This window comes from Coffea eugenioides, chromosome 1, assembly GCF_003713205.1.
Source record: "Coffea eugenioides isolate CCC68of chromosome 1, Ceug_1.0, whole genome shotgun sequence".
In the NCBI taxonomy this organism is placed as follows: domain Eukaryota; kingdom Viridiplantae; phylum Streptophyta; class Magnoliopsida; order Gentianales; family Rubiaceae; genus Coffea; species Coffea eugenioides.
Genome location: NC_040035.1, coordinates 2,861,190 through 2,882,669, shown reverse-complemented (window position 1 = coordinate 2,882,669; position 21,480 = coordinate 2,861,190). Strand labels below are relative to the sequence as shown.

The 21,480-nt window shown below is 35.9% G+C and overlaps 2 protein-coding genes and 1 long non-coding RNA gene across 3 annotated transcripts; all 3 read right to left on the bottom strand.

Annotated features, from left to right (window-relative positions):
• Positions 1-1,874: 1,874 nt before the first annotated feature.
• On the bottom strand, positions 1,875-4,279 carry LOC113774838. The gene is made up of 3 exons (XR_003468833.1): positions 4,054-4,279; positions 3,735-3,954; positions 1,875-2,148 (listed from the first exon to the last, which is right to left on the bottom strand). It is a non-coding gene; the product is annotated as an uncharacterized LOC113774838 (long non-coding RNA).
• Positions 4,280-14,687: 10,408 nt separating this feature from the next.
• On the bottom strand, positions 14,688-15,152 carry LOC113765398. Its single transcript, XM_027309564.1, has one exon. The coding sequence runs from the start codon at positions 15,150-15,152 to the stop codon at positions 14,688-14,690; it is 465 nt and encodes a 154-aa protein (XP_027165365.1).
• Positions 15,153-15,171: 19 nt separating this feature from the next.
• On the bottom strand, positions 15,172-16,861 carry LOC113765389 (7-deoxyloganetin glucosyltransferase-like). The gene is made up of 2 exons (XM_027309552.1): positions 16,345-16,861; positions 15,172-16,124 (listed from the first exon to the last, which is right to left on the bottom strand). The coding sequence occupies exons 1-2, from the start codon at positions 16,859-16,861 to the stop codon at positions 15,172-15,174; spliced, it is 1,470 nt and encodes a 489-aa protein (XP_027165353.1).
• Positions 16,862-21,480: the final 4,619 nt, after the last annotated feature.

Below are 21,480 nucleotides of genomic sequence, written 5' to 3'. Positions count from 1 at the left end.
ATGATGATGAACTGGAGCATTTCAATAGATAACCAGAAACAGTTCATTATTGTTCACAGAAACCCAATATGAAAAATAGGGAAAGGAAATTACTCCTCTGGTTCTCCTTCAAAATCATTTAGATAGCCTAAGACATACTAATACACAGTCCTTTCAATCACTTTAACCGCACAACTGACTTCTTCAATTCCAACCTCCTTCCTAAAATGATGATGAACCGGAGCATTTCAATAGATAACCAGAAACAGTTCATTATTGTTCACAGAAACCCAATATGAAAAATAGGGAAAGGAAATTACTCCTCTGGTTCTCCTTCAAAATCATTTAGACCACAACACAGCCCTTGCAATTCTCATCACATTACAGAACATGGAATTTACTGCCACACCAAATGATTAAGAAAGATTATTCATTAAACCAGTGAAGAAAGAATGAATTTAACAAATAATCAAAAACAGATAAAAGACCTATTATTTGTTATAGATAATCCAGAAACTGTCAATCTTCAAACAAAGTAATACATGTAGGGCAGCAAAGAACTCCTTTCAGTTACTTTAGCGACATGACTGAGCTCCTCGAACTCAAGATCCTTCCAAATTAAAGATGACATAGATCTTAGTCAACCTGATATGTCAACTATTTGGTCAAAGAAAACCTCAGGAGAAAAATAGGGAAGGAGAAAACTCCCATTTTCTCTTGCAAAATCATGAACAAGAGAACATAGACTTGCACTTCTCACCCACATTACGGAGAGGTAGATTTTACTGCCACACCAAACAACAGAATGAATTCGACAAATAATCAAGAAGCAATAAAACGGCTTAGAGTCTCTTCAAGCACAACACCCATCTTGTACCACAGTTCCTACAATAGAAAGGAGATATCAACATCAACAATTTCCAGAAAACCGATAATTGATCAAGCACAAAGATCAACTGGTACGGGGTCCAAGTAAATAGTCTTAGGCTTACAAGAACGAAGCAAAGATCTCGATGAAGAATCGAACCCAAGATCCTAAAACAAATACAAAAAAGTCCTTACGGATAAACCAAAGGGTTTATAACTAACCAAAAACTGCCCACTGTTGCTCAAGAAAGCCTGTACACCAAGTATTTGAAGAGAAGAACTGCTCAAGAATAATGTTGACCACAATTCACGGCTACAGTACTGAACAATCAAATTGACTGCCACACCTTGGTACTTAAAAACACACACACACACACACACAAAATCAATCAAAAGCAACTAAAAGATCCTTAAAAGTGTTAAGACACAAGATCAACCTTGAATCCAAGCCACTACGGCACAGATGAGAGATGGACGTTAAAACATTCCCAAAACCACCAACTTCAGCAACAACTAGCAACAATTAGCTCAGGGTAGAAGAAGACTGCTCCACCAACTTCAGCAACAACTAGCAACAATTAGCTCAGGGTAGAAGAAGACTGCTCCAAAACAAGGTAGACAGCTTTGATTGGAAGAAGGAAGCCCTTAGGTATCACTACAACAGCCTGATATTGTCAATAATACACAAGTATACAAAGTCAAATGGCACAGAACCTGTTGGTTTTCAAACAGTTATACACTGATCAGTGTGGAGACACAGAGACCTACATTCAAACACTCTTAAACTGTCACATCCCTTGGATAGCTCTCCTTCACATATTGTCTAAATGCTGATAGTTAAGCCACCAACTCTCATTTTATAGAAATAACATATAAATAGAGTTAACTGATCTCAAATCCTTGAATAACAAATTGTCATCTAAGAGAGAACCATAAAAAATGATTACATACCAAACATTGCGAAACTTGAAATTCCACAGCTGCCTAAAGAGACTAACATTCAAGTAATAAAGATAGAGAACCAGAACCACTTCCAAACAATGCCCACTACAAAGATGAGTTCTTCAACCTAAGCTCCTAACATGAAGAGGAGGACATACAACCTGAACAACCATTCAGAAGCCAACCCAACCATCACGATGCATATGACGAGAAGCTCTCCAAAATCATGTAAATGCTGGTAACAACAGGACAAAAACAATCGAATTCACACCCTAATTGAGCAAGACAGCGTAATTGATGATGCCAGTTACCTCCTCAGAGCAAAAACAGAACTAAAGAGTTTGGGATGAAGGGCAGCTCCTGGAACGAGACCAAATAATCAGTACAACTTTGTTAAGTATTGTCAGAACACAAGAAAGAAAATACACGAGTTTTTTTTTTTTTTTCAAAAGAGATAGAAAGGCCTTTGGATGCATTAGAAGATACAGGTCTCAATTCCGAGCTCATGACACAAAGGGGGAACACAGAGACATTTACAGGTGTCAAAACCACTAAGTTGGCTCAAGCACAAAAGCAGAGATAATGTGAACTCCCTTCATTAACAATGCAAAAAGCCTTTGATCTTAGGCAGGAGACATAAAGTTGTCACCAAAGCTCCAAATCATCTAGACCCAGATTCCAGCAACCATAGTCATGTTAACGAAGTTAAATAGTTCCTTTGAACACAAGTTGTTCAATCCTTCGTACTAACAAGGTAGACAGAGGGCAAATCAATCATCAAATCCAGAAGGTTCCAATCAGTCCTCAGGAAAAACAATTTAAAAATAATAAAAAGTAGGAAAGGGCAAATGTGTATGAAATCTCATGAACCAATATAGCAGGGTAATGACAATGACCAAAACTCCAAGATCCCCTACAATCAAAGACAACATGTAGAGCCAGTTAATAATGACTCACTACAAGGCGGCAAATTTTTTAAGCAAAGATTACAACACGGAGGGTATGAGAAGGAAAAAAAAACTCCCAATTTTAGAGCACATTCACATCCAAGAAACATCTCCTCTCCTTGGAAGGCCAGAATTTCCCCATTCTAAAAACAAGGCCAATCTCTAAAGCAACAATAACAATACGGTAATATGATGCCAAAATTGCCTGATACACTGGAATACCAAACAAAGTCATATACGTTGGATAACATCTATGGTTTTTCAATCAATATCATAAAAAAAAAAAAAACTCCCAATCATTGTTCAGGAAAGCAGCACAAAACCAAAAGTAGAGGAAGAAAAACTCCCCCAAATTTTTGTAACTAAACCAAAAGCTGTCCCTGCACAGAATTCTGGCTAGAATGTTAAAAATTGAGCAGATTAACTAGCAGACCAGTAGTGCTACCTAGCAAAACACCCTTTATGAATCTTTTACTCATTATTTGAACAAATTTGAAATCTTAACTGTATTGCACGCTTAATGAATCCTTTATTATTTTCTTGAACAAATTTGACGCTGTCACTTTCTGCTTTATGTATTTTCCTTTTCTGTGACATCTGTCCAGATGTCCCCAGAGACAATGCAGCTAGCAGTCACTCTACCCATATATCTTCACAGGTTAAATATGGAAAAACCAGATGCATATGTATTGAAAACTGTGCTCAAATAGCATCTGAATGACCATGGTTATGAATTAAGCATTACCGCATGAAACTCTCAAAAACCTTTACAAACCGTGAAGTGAACGAGGGGATGCAAGCATAAAGAACTACATGGTGTAGAGCAGGTTCAGACATCTGAAGATGAAACAGTTCACACAAATATTGAGCAACATATAGCCCATATAGCTTCCAGAAAAGGAAGAAAAAAATTAAATGAAATGACCTTTGAATCAGTATCTCCAAATGTTAAGCAAGCAGAAAATTTGAATGTGGAAAAAGAGAACAGTAAAAATTAACCTGAGTAAGAGGAAACCTTCACTTCTTTAACTTTAGAAGCTCTTTTAAATACGCATATCCAGCCAACCAAGCAGGAGGAGAACCACAAATGTGTGCAAAGCAACATGACATGATAGACCACCAACAGAAGTGTAGATTATCAAATACTAACACAACCACCTCTTAGCAGTTCCACAAATATAATAGATGACCACCATTTTGTATAGCTGAACCCACAATTCTGAAGATATGTGGTGCAAAGAAAGAGAAACAGGGCATTAGACGGACCTCAAAAGTTTTGCTCGCAAGATTTGCAAAAAGCCAAAGCAGGCACCCATACCTCCAAACCCAAGGAAAACCCTCCAGAAGACCATTTGAAAATTTTGAAAACCACTGTGAAAGTTGCAGAACAAGAATTGTAACAAGTACTTGAAAGAGTAGAATTGACAGTTCATCAATCAACCTGGCAATCTACAGGGTCCGACAGTCCGAAGCATTTATTATAAACACTGAGACTGCATATATCAAAGGTGTTAGCAAAGCAAGTAGCATCCAGTCACTGTATTCTCTGCAGCAACAAAAAAAGGACCAGCTGCTATAAATACACCAAAGAAACTAAAATAACTAGTCCTCGACCACTGAAATCAACTCATAGACCAGGAAAAAACATACATTTATAACTTAGGCGGGTGAACTGCAATTAGTAATTGCATCAGAACAAACAATTATTTCATAACCACACCACAAGAGCAGGAATGGGCGTTATTCGTGAAACTATGCCGACCAGTACGAGCTTCAAAAGCAGATAAAACAGCCAGAGATTTTACCATGAGAGCAATCTTGAACCTGAGCTCCTAGAATACAAACAAGACACAGATGCTACCACATCCCAAAAATCGTCAATTGTCAACCACTAACAAACAATTAGTTTAGGCAGAATAGAATTCCTTTCAAACCAACGTCGATAGCCTTTAATCTGAAGGAGACCGAAGATGTCACTGCAACAGCTCAGACCAATTTAAACTCCTAAAACAAATATGCGAAGGCGTTACAGATAACCCAAGACAAAGTAATACAAACACTCCTTTCAATCACTTTATAACTGCACACTGACTTTCTTCAATTCCTAAAATGATGATGATGAAGCCTCTCAAAATTTAACCAGAAACTGTCCATTATTGTTCAGAGAAACCTAACAGCAAAAGCAGGGAAAGCAAAAAACTCCGGTTCTCCCGCAAAATCATGTAGACCACAACACAGGACTTGCAATTCTCTCCGCATTACAGCACAGTAGAATTCACTGCCACCCCAAAAATTAAAAATAATTATTGCTCCAATGAAAGAATGAATCCAACAAAAAATCAAAAGCAGATAAAAGAGCCTGGGATGTCACTTGAATGCAAGCTGCTGGAGTAAAGGAAACATATTCGTCAATAACATCCCCAAAACCAATAACTGATCAACCACAAACAAACAATTAGTTTGACCTTCAATGATGTAAATATCCTTTGACAAAAGAAAGCCTAAGATCTAAATGACAACAGCATGGTTGAAACCCAAGATCCTAAGATGTAGATATATAGTTGTTACAGATAATCCCAGAACTGTCAATCTTCAAACAAAGTAATACACGAGGAAGCAGAGAACTCCTTTCAATTATTTTAATGACATCACTGAGCTCACCAAATCCAAGCTCCTTCCAAAATGAAGATGACATGTTATCCACTATTTCATCAAGAAAAGCTCAGAAGGAAAGTAGGGACAAAGAGACTCCCATTTTCTCTCACAACATCATGCAGATGGATAAATTGTAATGCTGCGCCAAACAGCAGAATGAATTCGCCAAATTATCAAGAAGCAGATAAAAGAGCCTAGGAAATCTTCAAGCACAACACCCATCTTGCACCCCAGTTCCAACAATAGAGAGGAGACATCAACATCAATAGAAAACTGAAAATTGATCATGCACAGAGGATCAATTAGTCAGAGGCAGAAAAGAGTTCCTCCAAAACAATGTAAATGGTGTTAGGCTCAGAAGAAGAAAGCAAAGATCTCGATGAAAACAGGGAGACACAAACCCAAGATCGTACACAACAAACACAGAAAGTCCTTACAGATGATTCCAAAAAAAAAATGTAATGCTCCAAAGAAGCAGAGAACACCATTCAATCACTTTAACCCAGTGAGTTCTTTAATTCCAAGCTTCTTCCTAAAATGAAGATAGACAAACAGACTTGGAAGTAATAAGCATAAGGGTGTTGATAGCTCTTTTCAGACATTTTAGCCACACAAACTTCTTCATCAAATTAGAGGACAGAATGGGTTTATGACTAACCAAAAGCTGTCCACTGTTGGTTAAGAAAACCAGTCACACCAAGTATCAAAGAGAAGAACTGCTCAACTTTTTGGCTCAAGAATCATGTTGAAGATAATTCACAGCTACAGTACTAAACGATCAATCTTGAATCCAAGCCACTATAGTACAGATGAGAGATGGACATTAAAAATATTCCCAAAACCACCAAGTTCAAAAACAACTAGGTGCAATTAGCTCAAGGTAGAAGAGGACTCCTCCAAGACAAGGAAGATAAGCTTTGATTGGAAGAAGGAAGCCCCGAGATACCACAACAACAGCTCAAAATCACCAAAAATCCATGAGTATACAAAGTCAAATGACCCGCAAACTGTTGGCTTTCAAATATAGATTGTTATAAACAGTAATCAGCATAGAAATGTTGAAAAATACTTTCAAACACTTTAAACTGTCACATCCCTTGGATAGGATAGCTCTCCTTCACGTACTCTTTAAATGCTGATAGTTGTGCCCCCAACTCATTTTGTAGAGATAACATATCAATAAAGTTAACTGATGTCAAAATCTTCCAATAATAAATTGTCATGTATGAGAAAAACATAATGACAACAAACCCAGTATTGCAAAACTTGAAATTCCACATCCGCCTAAAGAGACGACTTTCAAGTATGCAGGTGGAGAAACAGAACTCCTTCCAAAAAACGCCTACTACACAGCTGAGGACATATAACCCGAACAACCATTTAGAAGCTGCCAAAAGAAGCCCTAACCATCACGCATATGACGAGAAAATCTCCAAAATCATGTAATGCACAATGATGAAAACAATCAAATTCACACTTCCTATTTGAACAACACAGCATAATTGATGATGCCAGTTACCTCTTAGAGCAACCACAACTAAAAAGGTTGGGATGAAGGGGAACCCCCTGGAACAAGACCAATAATCAGTACAACTTTAAACAAAGTGTCAGCAAAAAAAAAGAAATACATGAGCAAAAAAAGTTACTTAAAAATATGAAGAGGAAATGCCTTTGGATGCATTAGAAGATACAGGTCTCAATTCCAAGATCCTAACATTAAGGGGGGGGACATGAGATATTTACAGGTGTCAAAACCACTAAGTTGGCTCAAGCAAAAAGGAAAAAATAGTGCGAACTCCCTTTGTTAACAATGCAAAAAGCCTTTGATTTCGGACAAGAGACGTAAGTTGTCATCAAACCTCCGAGTCATCTGTACCCAGATTCCAGCAACCAAAGTCATGTCAAGGAAGTTAAATAGTTCCTTTGAAACAGACAACTTGAGTTGTTCAATCCTTCAATCCTAACGAGGTAGATGCAGAGCAAATCAATCACCATATCCAGAAGGTCCCCATCAGTCCTAAGGAAAAACAGCTTTAAAAAAAAAAAATTTTTTTAAAAAGTAGGAAAAGAGCAAACTTTTATGAAATCTCGTAAACCAATATAGCAGGGTAACTACAATGACCAAAACTCCAAGCTCCCCTACGATCAAGACAACATGGAGAGCCAGATAATAATAACTCCCTAAAAGGTGGTAAATTTCCCGATTTTAGAGCACCAGTCAAAACATCTCCTCTCCTCGTAAGGCCAGAATTCCACCGTTCTAAAAGGAAGGCCAATCTCTAAGCAACAACAACAATACGGTAATGTGATGCCAAATTGTCAGATAAACTGGAATACCAAACAAAGTCATGTATGTTGGATAACTCCTATGGTTTTTCAATCATTATTATCCAAAAAAAAAACTCCCAATCGTTGTTCGGGAAAATAGCACAAAGCCACAAGTAGGGAAAGAAAAACTCCCCCAAAATTTTGTAAAACAGGAGAACAGGATAATAATCACGACCAAACCTTTGAATCCAAGCTCCCCTAAGATCAAGACAACACCTAGAGCTCGTCAGCAGTGACCGCATAAAATAAAGGCGGTGACTTTATCAAGCAAAGATAAGAACAACCCAAGACCAAGAGGGGATTAGAGAAGAACTCCCAAATTTCAGACCACATTCAAATCCATCCAACAGAGCGCTTCTCTCCTCCATTCTGCCAATTCTACAACAAGGTGAATTTCGAAACATTAACAAGAAGGAAAACCGACACCAAAATTGTCCGATAAATTGGAACGATGGACAAATTATCATCATATCAACAAACCAAACTATTGCAAAAAAACTCGAACTATCTGATGATCGCGAAAACGCCGAATACCAGAGCTACCACCTAAAGCAATCATGAATAAATCAGAGCCTACCGTCGATTGACAATTCCAATTTAACTAATTTCACAGCCCTAAACCGATGCAGAAAACCGAGTTAGACGATTCTTACCTAACAGCCAAACCGCCGCGGGCTAATAAAAGCGCGGGGGATGGTTGGGGATATTTATAGGTGTTTGTTGAAGAATGGACGGTTAGGATTAAGCGGCTGTTGATGATCTGGACGGCTATGAGGAGGTCTTTTCCAAGTTGGAATTGGGCTAAGATTCGATGTACGCGTAATTTCCTGTGACCAGGTCGGTTTTATTTTTTTATTTTTGGGTAGGAAAAGGCGGTTGTTAAATTTAGAAAATTGCCACCAAGCTGGACAAATTCTGCTTTTGCTTCTTTTTTGGAAGAAAAAAAAACCCTCAAAAAAAAAAAAGAATATATGGCATGGTCAAAGCTGGTATGCTTCACTTTTTTTTTTTTGGTTCTTTCCTGGATAGAACCTTCACGAAGACGTCCTCATGTTACACTACAAAAGTGTTTTTTTCTCCCCTTTCTCTAGGGCTTCATTAGTTTTTTCAAAATAGTTATGGGGATTGGCTTGACACTTGGACATTTTTGCAACAATACAACTTTGCTAACCTCTCGTCCTCGAGTGTACCTTTTTCTTGTTTGTTCTCGATGTCAGGTTTGGTCGCTCGAAATTTTTGTATTTCATTTTGGAGGGCGATGAATTGAATAATTAGAAAGATTTCAAATTTGAATCCTTTCACTTGTACTAAAATTCTTTAAAAAAAAGAAATTTTTGTAATTCATTTAGTGTTGTAATAATATAACGGGCTAGCATTCTGACTCCGTGTATGAAATTTGTCTCTAAAAAAATGGTACTTCTTTTTTTTATTGTTTTTGTTCTCAAAAAATTTTTTCTTCTATTTTATTTTGCCTTTTAATTATCCCTTGATTGAGCACTCAATAGATAAGTAGACTTGGACTCTTTAACATTATGAATCATGAAAATATTGGTTTAGTTAGCTTTTCTTCAAACCAACTTGTTTTTCTTTTTTCTCTTTTTAATGTTTTGTGTATTCTTATGATTATAAACAGCAATGTAATTGCAAGTATTAGCTTTCAAATAATGGCCTTGTTCTTTGCTAATTATCATTATGTAAAAGATGATTTAATACTTTAGATTTTCAGCTTTCTTATTCATAAAATCAGAATATGAAAAACAGTTGTAAACACGATAAAATAGTTTTTTTAATCAAAATCTAAAAATCGGGTATTAAAAATCAATTGAGAACAAGGTCAGTATATTTGGACAACAAACAGTGGTAAATTTGAGACTAATTATTTTTGTGTTAACATCATGCGTATGGACCACGGTGGCAAAGTCGAGGCCCAACTAAAGCATTTTTGTATACGTTCGAAAATCAAAGCCTTGGGCAGTGAAAAAAAAAGGTGGAATGTTGTATTTTCAAAATTGGATCTAATATTTGAATGAACCTCCTGATAGCAAGAAAGTGGGTTTTTAAGTTATGGGCCTAGCAAAAGAAAATTGGAGACATGATCCTATAGGATCTCCCCCTTCAAAATCGAACATGAAAATTTCCTTTCATCCGGCTCAAGTAGGTACACCAAGTAAAGAAAATAAAGAAAGGCTTTCATTTTGGAAAAAGAATTTCATGCTTTTTCTTTCAGGAAAGAAGGATTAGGGAAATCCTATTAATTGCAACTTTCTTCGGACCCCTCGAAAAGACACGAAAAAGAACGACTTAATTGTTCACTTTGAGTTAGAGCATGGAGCTAAGTCTTCCTTTTCTTTTTTGGACTTTATAAAAGGAAGGAGAAAGAAAATTATTTATGAATTGAACAAGGGATCTCAAAATTCCTAATTACTTAGCTTTTTTTCTATAAAGAGGATCAATATTAATTTTTCACTTATTTTCGTGATGATTCGAATCCATGACCTTTCGATTATGCAGCTTATCATGTACCAGTAGTTGAGTTACACTTATGGGACGAGCATGGAGATTCCTTCCTCTAAGCTCCTATTTCGGCCCACATGTGGCCTTCTCATATTCTGTATTAGGCCTTGGTATTACAACTTGTAGAATGAGATCATGGGCACTTTCCAAAAAAACTAGTAACTTACAAGTACATGGGCAGCCAATCCATATTTAAAAGCCAAGAAAGAAAAGGAAGTCAAGTGCCGTTAGAAAAATTACAAGATACTAGTTTGTTTGGATTGGCCTTATTTGCAACAAAAAAAATTAATTACATTATAAATACGGTTTTAATTTTTTTTTTATTTCATATATATTGCATCACAAAAATGCTATAGATTTATCCCAAATTTTAGGAAAAGATCAGCAAGGGAGCATTGTAAGTGATTCCCAAGGAAAAATTATCAAGAGACAAGAGCACAATACAAGTGATTTCCTGAAGGGAGTTTTTTTTTTAACCTCTCTACTATTTTTGTCCTCGACCCGAAACATTGAATACTAAGTAATCAAAAAATTACTAATATCCAAATGCTTATTTTCATTTTCCAACAAATTTGGTGTTTATGAGGCTTCAACTTGTATTTGGGTAAGCAGCATATGGCCTCAATTTTATTGTTACGGGCAAAACACATGTTTAAACGTTTGAGATTAAAATCTTCCATTGACGTATTAGCATGTTAAGCTAGTATGTATGTGTATCTATATATATATATATATATGTACATTGAAAATTGTTTGAGATGTTGACTTTTACTAGTATAAAGTTGTCAAGGTTCTCGAAATACATTAAAAAATTAGTTTTTTTTGGTCTGTTATTTTGAAGAAGTAACTTTTTATGCACTAACAGTGCGGTAACCTTTTTACACTAGCAGCCATTAATATATGTCACATATATATTATTTGAATTTCAAATTTTAAATTCATATTATATGAAATGATCTAAATCTGTTAGTGTAAAAAAAAATTTACATTGACAATGCATAAAAATTTACTATATTTTAAATGTATTACCATAAAGAGATGTGCACTCAAACCAGGGAAAGAGTTTCTTTTTTTTTTTTAAAGATAAAAAATTGGATGACTTCATAGTCAATAATAGCTGGAACTCAAATATTCTACTTTTAACATTTTTACCCTCACTTGCAAGTACATAAAAAATTAATACTTACTTATTATCGAAAATGAATTGCATGTAATTAACTTTTTATATTATAAATTCTGTATATGGATATGACATAAATATCTTCTGTCAGTTATTGACAAATAGGATTAACATTACACCATCATGTAACGCATTATGAACTAAATTATTTTATTCAAATTGTAATTTGATATTAGAGCGATTATTGCGTAAAAACATTTGTAGGCTCAGAAGACTGTACTGTTCTTTCTTTTTTATTTTTTTCAATAAAGGGTCCCACATAATGTATGACAAAAAAGGTGAGCATAATCACTTCCTTAGAGCAACAGCAGCGCGGGTGTAATGGAGGGCGATTACACCACTCCATAACACGGTCTCCCATTGGAGCCGTGTCATGGGGATTACATTGGTCATTGGAACTCCATGATACGTGTAATCCCATTAGAAGGTGGGATCCATGATTAAATGTAAAGTAATTTTAGCCACCAACGGTTACATTCAATTTTTGCTTCAACGGTTAATTTGCCAGCACACAACATATTTTAACTTTCCAACGGTTATATCTAACGGTTAGATTTTAACCTTCTATATAAACACACAACACTTTTTTTAAAACATATCCCACTATTCTACTCTATTATTTCTTTTACTTTCTCACACACTTTTACTCTCTCACTCATTTCATTCATTTTTTGTGATTATGGATGAAAATTTTAGTAGTTTTACAAATATGTTAAATGCTCCAAATATAGAAAATTCATCATCCTCACAAAATCAAAACCCCCAAAATTTTCCAAAGTACCCATTTTCTGGTATTCCTACAAATGTGCAAAATTATGCATTTCCCCCAAATTTATCCACTTCCAATCATCCATCAAATTTTCAAAATCCGCCAAATTTTTGAAAGATAGAAAAAGATATATTATTCAAACTTAAAAAGTAATAATATCATTTTTAAAAAATAAAAAATTCAAAATGTAAAAAATTTAATGAAAGTTAGTACTTTATTTTTTAAAAATAACAAAATTATTTTTAAAAATTACTTTATTTATTTATGGGATATGAGTTATGCATTATTAAAATAAGGGCAAATTATCTAATTGGCCCTTGAACTCTTTGTCTAGGTAAAAATAAACCCCTCATCTATTTTTTGCTGACTTTAAGCCCTCGAACTTGTAAAATTGGACACCCGTGACCCTTTTAGCCAGTTTCTCCGGTTTTGTAACCGGAAGGCCAATTCACACGAATGCCAGTGTACTTTTTCAAAGGGCATTTTTGTCCGCATTTTCTAAGCAAAAAGGAACAACTCCTTCTTCTTCCCTCTTTCTTCCCTCAACAAGAATGGATGTAACCCATCTCGTTTAAATCTGAGCCAGCATATATAGATTTAGATAAAAGTCATAGTAGCTAGTAATAGAATATTGTCAACCCCAAAGATCTAATGCTACCTGCACAACTAGTAAACTTAAACGTGGGTCGGATTTCTAGGTCACAGCGTGAAATGGGTCGGGCTGCTCGGAGACGTAGGAAGAGAAGTTAAAGGACTTGACCCGGTCGAGAAATGAGGGGGTTCGGACGAGCTGATTCTGGTTGGGAGGTGAGTTGGCGGCGGGGTCTGGTTTGTTGTGGGATTTTAGGCGTGGGTTATGTTAGGTTAGATGGAGGGAAGAAGGAGAAGTTGTTCCTTTTTTCTTAAAAAATGAGGACAAAAATGCCATTTGAAAAAGCACACTGTCATTCGTGTGAATTGGCTTTTCGGTTGCAAAACTGGAGAAACTGGCTAAAAGGGTCACGGGTGCCCAATTTTACAAGTTCGAGGGCTTAAAGTCAGCAAAAAATAGATAAGGAGTTTATTTTTACCTAGACAAAGAGTTTAAGGGCCAATTGGATAATTTGCCCTTAAAATAAATATTTGATTTAATTGTGGACCCATGCTATTACACATTATGGAGTGTAATCCATTGTGAGTGAAAATGTAATAAAAGAGAAGAAAGTGGAATGCTGACGTAGCATATGGATTACACTCCACAAGGTGTAATAGCATTGTGGATGCTCTTAATAATGGAGGAGAAAACAACAGATTGAGAAACGCAGATGTAAGCACGGAGTGAGAGGGTTGCGGGCTTATGAGAGGGTTGGGTGGGGGCGTTGATTGTTGACCTTAGTTTTGTGGTCGTATAATAAACTATAAAATGCCTGCAAGAAGTGAGCATGGACGCGAACATTTAATTGTTGGATGTTGACTATATATTCCAGACCACGCCTATAGTTTCTGCATTCAATCATTGCCATCACCTATATTTGGATTATAAATTATTTGAGATAATTTTATGAAAAAATACTGTAGCACTTTTTTTATATGATGTATGTGAGATAAAAAGATGATTGAAAAATGTATTGATAATGCAAGCAAATCAGTGTGTAAATAGGGTGCAAATAAAGTGAAATAATTAACAATCCAAACACACTCAATGTTAGGAAAATGTTGGATTGGCTAGCTGGTAAAATTAGGAGATTTTGAATTTAAAATCTTTCACTTATTAAAAAAAATTCATGAGAACGAGGCCTTCCTTTTTTCTCAAATAAAAAAAAGAAAAAAAAATTAAAAAGGGTTAGAATTTGACGTCCAACATTACAACCTGCAGTTTTATTAATAAGTTAAGAGCTAGTAACCGAGGTAGGAATAGGTTAGATGGTTCAAAGGAGAGAGTGTAAATGAAAGATTTTGAATTCAAGCTCTTCCATTTTCACAATAAAAAAAAATGTTGAGAGTAGTGGGAATTTGCTATAATTAAACTCTCTGCACTTTATAAATGAATTCAATATTGAAGAGCACCATATCCGAAATAAGTTAGGTTCATGATTTTTTGGTCCGTAACTAGTGTATAACTTGATATTGCAACTCTTTTTTATTTTTTATGAATTCATGTATCCATTAAAAAAAATGTTAATGAATTCATGTATTCAATAAAAAAAAAATCTTTAACTTCACATAATCTGAGCGTAGTTCTTGGACTCGAGGACCTGATCAAATGTTTGCCATCACAGTATGCCATGCCAAATTGCAGTATTTTGCATTTAATAATGCAGACAGGGACCTCAATATATTCCAAAGGATTGCGTAGCTTGCTAAATGGGAGTTCGTAATCAATATTAACTTTCTAGGAAAAGATAAGCACAAAAGAACATTGAAGGATTGTAACCTCCGTAAATAGAGATAATTTATTTATAGAATTGAAAGAAATTCATTACAAATTTTTTTTTTTTTTTGTCAAACCTCATACTTTCATTTCATTTCATAACTTGATACTACAAGACTTGGATACATCAGAACTGCTTCCTCTGTATTCATTTTGTGCTCTCTCAAGGAGCCACATGGGAAAACACACTTCCCATTCAACATTTTTTGTTAGCTTTACTGCAAACTTTGCTAAGCTATGTGCACAGCCATTCCCAGTTCTATGAACAAAGGAGAAAGTACATTGTTCAAACAAACATCTCATATTAGCAATGTCCTCAAGGATGATGGCTATCCTGGTTTGCTGCTTATCTTCCTTGTTAATCATGTCCACCACCTCTTTGCAGTCCGACTGGAATTCTACTGCCTTCCAGTTAGCTTCCCAGGCCATCTGCAATCCCATCCTGATTGCTACTGCTTCCTCCACCTGTGGCTCGCTATGTTTGAGTTCAGCTCTTGCCCATCCTTTCATCAACTCTCCTTCTGCATTTCTGGCCACAACACCTATACCTGTTCTCTCCATGTTTTGTGAGAATGCAGCATCAGAATTTATCTTTATCGTGCCTCTTGTTGGTGAGAAGCACTTGGACCACCTTATCCAGATTCGAGTAAGAAGAACCACCCGAACTTTTAGCTGCTTCTTCAGCCTTGTTCTTCCACTCCAAGGCTTTTTTCTTCATGTCCTTTCCCTTTTCTCTAACCATCAACTCAGTCACAAGGCTCTCAACTTCGTCCCTCTTAACATTATTGTCTATCTCCAATCCATTGCCCCATTTGGTGCAGCAGAACCAGCAATTGGTTTGTTGGTCGGCGAAAAACGGCCAACAAATCATGGGCACCCCACTACAGATACTCTCGAGAGTTGAATTCCATCCGCTATGAGTTAAGAATCCTCCAATGGCAGGATGGCTGAGAACTTGTTCCTGAGGGCACCAGCTTGCTAATAGGCCTCTATCTTTAGTTTCCTCCAAAAATTCAGGAGGAAGAATTGCAGAGGCGCCAGAGACAAGATCAGGCCTAATGATCCACAAAAATGTTTGTTTACTATTTGCAAGTCCCCACGCAAACTCCACAAGCTGGTCAGGAGTCATAACAGTGACGCTTCCAAAGTTTACATAGACAACAGAATTGGGATCCTTTGAATCAAGCCATTCTAGGCACTCGGGCTCTTCTTTCCAAAGATTTGACCCCACAACTGATAACCTCTCATCTTTTACCTCTTTCTGGAGAAGCTGTAGAGGCCCAATGGCGTAGATGGGAGGAAGGATGGCAGACAGAGCATTTATAACATCCTCTTCCAGCTCCTCAAATGTGTTCAAAATAATAGCTAAAGCCTTCTTGGCTCTCTCAGTCTCTTGCAGTACGAACTTTACCATGTAGTCATCCGGATTTGTAGTTCTTAAGAAACTTGGAAGATCTCTCAGACGTATATCTTTCATCCCGGGAATCCAATCCAAAGCTTGCTCAAGGTATCCATTTGACAAATAACTTGCATCTGTAATTGACAAGGATTCACAAGTTTAACTCGATTAAAAAATAAAAAAGAAGATACAGTAATTATTAATATCTTAAATGCCATCAAGCTAGTTGCCAAGGGGGTTATATTATATCTATTTCGCAGTGCAGAAGTTCAGAAATCCAACTAGTGCTAAAAGTCTCTCTCACGAGAGCTCAAAGGAGAAATACCGCAAAAAGTTCTTGGGCCTGAAGAGTACCTTTGAGTGGCATGAGACCCTTTTCTATGAGCTTAGCATAGTGCATATAACCCAAGAATCCACATGCACTAGGAGTCCAAAACAATATTTCTGGGACGCCTAGTTCTGCGGCAGCTTCAAGAGTAAAGCTCATGGCTCCATCAGAAACTATGCAAGAAACAGGGGGCACTTGTGATGAAGAGGGATCATTAAGTTCTGCAAGGAGATCTCTAAATGGACCTAAGCAATGAGTAGTGGTGGATTCACAAAGGGAGGGGACGTCTTGGGTGGCATCAACATCAGAAGGAGGAAGCCCATCAGGAATGGTTTTAAATTGGAAATCAGGCAAGCCATTGAGGGCATCAGGACCTCTAGACTTTAGCAAACGTTTATGGTTGAATTCTGTGTTAACAAAGGTTATATGAAACCCTTTATGATGAAGGAGCTTGGCTAGTTTCAGCATAGGGTTTATGTGACCCTGTGCTGGATATGGAATACAAACAGCATGAGGCTTTTCTGGCAGCGAAATGGAATCCATTGCTTATGTTTTTTTTCCCCTTCACTTTCTTTTGTTGTTAGGAATGAGTTTTGATGCTTGAGCCTGCGGCTATCTATCCAAATTTATAGCGGGCGAAGCAATTTGTGAAAATTGAAAAGGCCAAATTTAGCATACGTAATAATGAAAAGTTAGAGGTCGACGAAATCAAGCAAAACCATATGGTATTCTGCCCCTTGTCGAATTTGGGTGAATTATTGCAAATCCCCCTGTGATTTTGTCTATTGTTCATTTCTCCCCTAACGTTTTAAAGTATTCACATAACCCATGTAGTTTAATTTATCAGTGAAGATTTGAAGAAAAGTAGCTTCCGTAATATCCCTAGCAGCCTGCCCTATTGGATGATAAGATAAAAAATATTGTCTATAAAAGATAATGAATTCAAAATCTTTCACTTTATTAAAAAAAAAAAAGACATCATTACTCTAAATTAATTTACGTACTCTTAGCAGCCTGCCCTATTTATGTATTTTTGTCAGAGTTATTGCAAAGCTAGTAGGGGTTAATTGTCAAAGTCTTTGATAAACTGACTAATGTCCATTTCTGAAAAGGAAGAATTTCTGAAGGCGAGAAAGTTGAATTTGATAGTGGTGCTCTCAATAGAGACAGAAATAAGCATATTTTGGTTTGACCCGCAAAGTGGCTATATACGCAATCCGTTGAAATTGCAAATATCTACTATCTTCTTATTGAAATTGTCACGCAATCCGTTGTCTCAACTTGCAAATATCCGTAGAGGGTTTGCGTGAATTGACCATTAGATCTCTACTCTCAATCCTTTTTTTTTTGGGTGTAATACTATTATCAAATCATATCTACTTTATCATATGAATTGGAAGAAAATAACTTGGAAATTCGACAGCTACAATTGTCTTACAATAAATTATGGTAAGAATTCATGCATATTTTATATGAATTGGAACAAAATAACGTGGAATCTTGAAAGCTACAATTGGCTTACATGGAAAAGGCAATTATCAATAACACCGCTGGACTCTGAAAGTTTCTTGCAGTTGTAAAATAAGATACCATATCTTCAACCTTATTATTTAAAAAGATTTGTTGAAGTGAAAAATGGACATGCTTTGGACACTGATCCGGACATTTGGATTGGATAATAAAACAAAACTCTGATACAAACAAATATAATAAGTGGCGTATTCAGACTTTGATACCTGTTAAATTAGAATTGAGTGTACGCAGTCAACACAATTATGTTAATCGTAAACATAATTAACACATTATTTGAAGAAATCAAAATTTGTGGTTGTGATAATTAATCACAATCATAATTAACATAGTGAATTTGATTCACAAACATAATTATATAGTTGACATAATACTTTTAAGCCAGTATTGAAAATCAAGCTGGAGTCTAATTTACACTTTGCAATAGCAGTTTTTCAATTCCAATTTAATTAAGACTATTACAATTGTTTGATCTTTATTGCAAACAAAAGTAAACTTATATTCGTTAATTATCATCGATTTTAATCTCAACTTCTAATTGAGTGACAACATCTTATCTTAACACATGTATTGAACATATCCAATCTCTCTTTCAATTTCAAGTTCACTATGTCAATTACAATTTTTGCTCATATTGAAAAGAATTATTTTTTTTCTCCCTCAAACATATATTCAAGTCCTCTATGTCAATTATGTTTATAATTAGGCACTGACAAATTTAGTTTTGTTTTTAAAACCAAATTTTCAATTAATTTTGCGATTACTCATCTACAATATCAATTCCGATTTCAAAGCTATGAAATGAACTGTGATTGTCATATATCTTGTACAACTATAATTATAGGAGTACAATGCCAATTATAATTAGAGAGTTTTTGGTGTCCAATTTAATATTGCTAATTATAGAAGCATAATGCTAATTATAATTTCACTAGTGAGTATAAAGGCACTCGTCTGATTCGGTGGTAGTTCGTTTAGCCCCCTCCAAATTCCCCATTGACTCTCTTGGGTCCACCCCTTTCTCTTTGTATAGAGTAGAAATAGATGTGAAACAAAATTTATTATGTCTAGAAAAAAAATTAACATGGTTTCATTGTATGTTAAGCATCTTGGAAAATTATGAGGTGGTGCTCATATTTGTGTTAATCATTCAAATTTTGAAAATTGAAATCAATGTAATTGCACAAAATTCTCGAAATATATAGCTTTGCACAATCCAAAAACATATATGAATATGAGTAAATGTAAGCTAGAAGTGCAATAAATTTTGGCAGATAGTACAATGGTGAAATGTAATGTCAAGACCAAAAGGCATTATGAATGAATTTCTCAAATAGGGATGAGGCATGGGTATGGAGATAATTAAGCCGATTATAAAGCAGGTAGTAAATGGTGTAATAAATAAAATTGTGTTGTGTAATGTTCAAAAAGTTTAAAGTCTTCCTATCTCCATTCCAAAATATGCATGATAAAGTAAATGTGAATGAATGATAAATAAATTCGGTCAGAGAGCAAAAAGATGAAAATTTATGTGTAAAGGAAAGTCCGAAATAAATGATTGTCCCAAAATGGGAAAAGTAGGGATTTCGTGCTAGAATTGGTTACTTGTCTATATTAAAGCTGGTAGTAAATACATTTTTAAAGACCATGAGTTAATAAGGGAGTGAAAAAAGCCCAACAATTAGGTGCAGTGACATTGAATCCCCGTTATAAATTGTAGTTGTTACTAGGAAGAAGGCAAGTGTTGGGGGGAGGGGGCTATGAATGTGAGATCAATGCCTGTAGTGAAGGATTGGCAATGGAATCGGTAGATGTACCGTGGAACAGTCTAAAGAAAGGTAACAAGCAAATGTCTTTTTTTGTGTGCATCCATACCTTGTTTTATGTAACATAGTGTTGAGTTTTTTTTTAATTTAGTATTTGAAGCCAATTACAAGAAGTCAGTAGTATATTTTGAAAACTGAGCAATGGGTTAAGTTAAGTCCACTTTTGCACGATATATAAAATAATAGCATACTTAGTTGATTTTAATTTTTTTTTGTGTGCATTCTCTAGTTCTTGTATGTAACATGAGCTAGAGAATTTAGAATTTGAAGTTGACTAAGTACATTGAATAAATTCTAGTAATAGGTATATTATTTTATTATTTTCTGTGATATATAAAATAATATTGGGCTTACTTGGGCTTTGTAGAGTTGAAGTAATATGGTAATGGGCCAAAAAAGTAAGGAAAAAAAATGCCCATTGGTTATTTGGATGACCAGAAAATTTGTTTTCTGACTAACATTGAGCATGCATGTGCTCCAACGAAGAAGACATCACAGGCTAAAATATCGCTATTTTTATTCTAGTTTAGGGTTTGAGATCAACGTTCCAAAGGCAATGGAGGCGGATGATCCCAAAGGAAAGAGACTCGTTGAGTATTATCAGCAAAATTTTTTGATATGGGATACCAACCTTGTACTACCATCAGAATACTACCACATTGAAGGTAATGACTTGTCTATCCGAGGAGAGCAGCTGGGTAAGAATGGCAATCAACGAAGAGGCAATGTATCCATCAACCATGCAACCCTGGATGATAATGATGTGATGTCCATGACATTTGACGCCATGGAAGAAGCAGAGACTTTTTATCTATTATTTGCTAGGGCAACGGGTTTCACTGTTCAAAAGGGTTATAAATTTGTAGATGACAATGGAAGGGTGCGTTATAGGCAATGGGTATGCAGTTGAGAAAGTCGGAGAGATCCAAAACACATGAATAGAGAGGACAGATGAAAGGAGCCTCGGCCAGATACTAGAGTTGACTGTCAAGCAACTCTCAAGATAAGATACGCATCCGAGGAAGATAAATATGTTGTTAGCGAATTTGTGAGGCTCCATACCCATAAATTGGCATGCCCAAGTACCACGATATTCTTGAAATGACACCGCAGGGTCTCTGATACTGACTATGCCCAAGCACACACACTACGTCGTGTGGGCATGAAGACTAGCCAAATTATGAAACTACTTGTTCTACAGTGTGGTGGATATCAAAATGTCTCATTCACTATGAAGGATCTATTTAATAGAATGAATGCCGGTCGGATGGAGGAAATTGCAGATGGGGATGCAGAGGATGCAATTGCATATCTATTTGCAAAGAAGGATGCTGCCCTGAAGTGTACATTAACTTTACCGTTACCTACGATGGCCAGTTAGGGAGATTGTTTTGGTCGGATTCTTGCTCTAAGGAAGACTACAAATATTATGGTGATGTCATAGTTTTTTATAGTACCTTCAACACAAATAGATATGCGCATCCACTGGTTGTGATGTGTGGCATTAATAATCATTTTTGCACGTCTGTTTTTGCATGCTCTACTGTTCCTGACAAGGAAGTTGAAACTTATGAATGGATCCTTAACAAACTTTCTTGAGGTAATGGATGGCAAACAACCATTATCAGTTGTGACGGATGGGCGCCTCAGATGAGGAAAGCAATCAAGAGGTTCTTCCCGAATGCAAAGCATCACCTTTGTTCATGGCACATACAGCAAAATCTCATCTTAAATATTGCTAATGATGAGTTTAGGAAAGGGTTCAAAAATTGCATGTATAGAAACTGCTCCATTGACCAGTTTTTA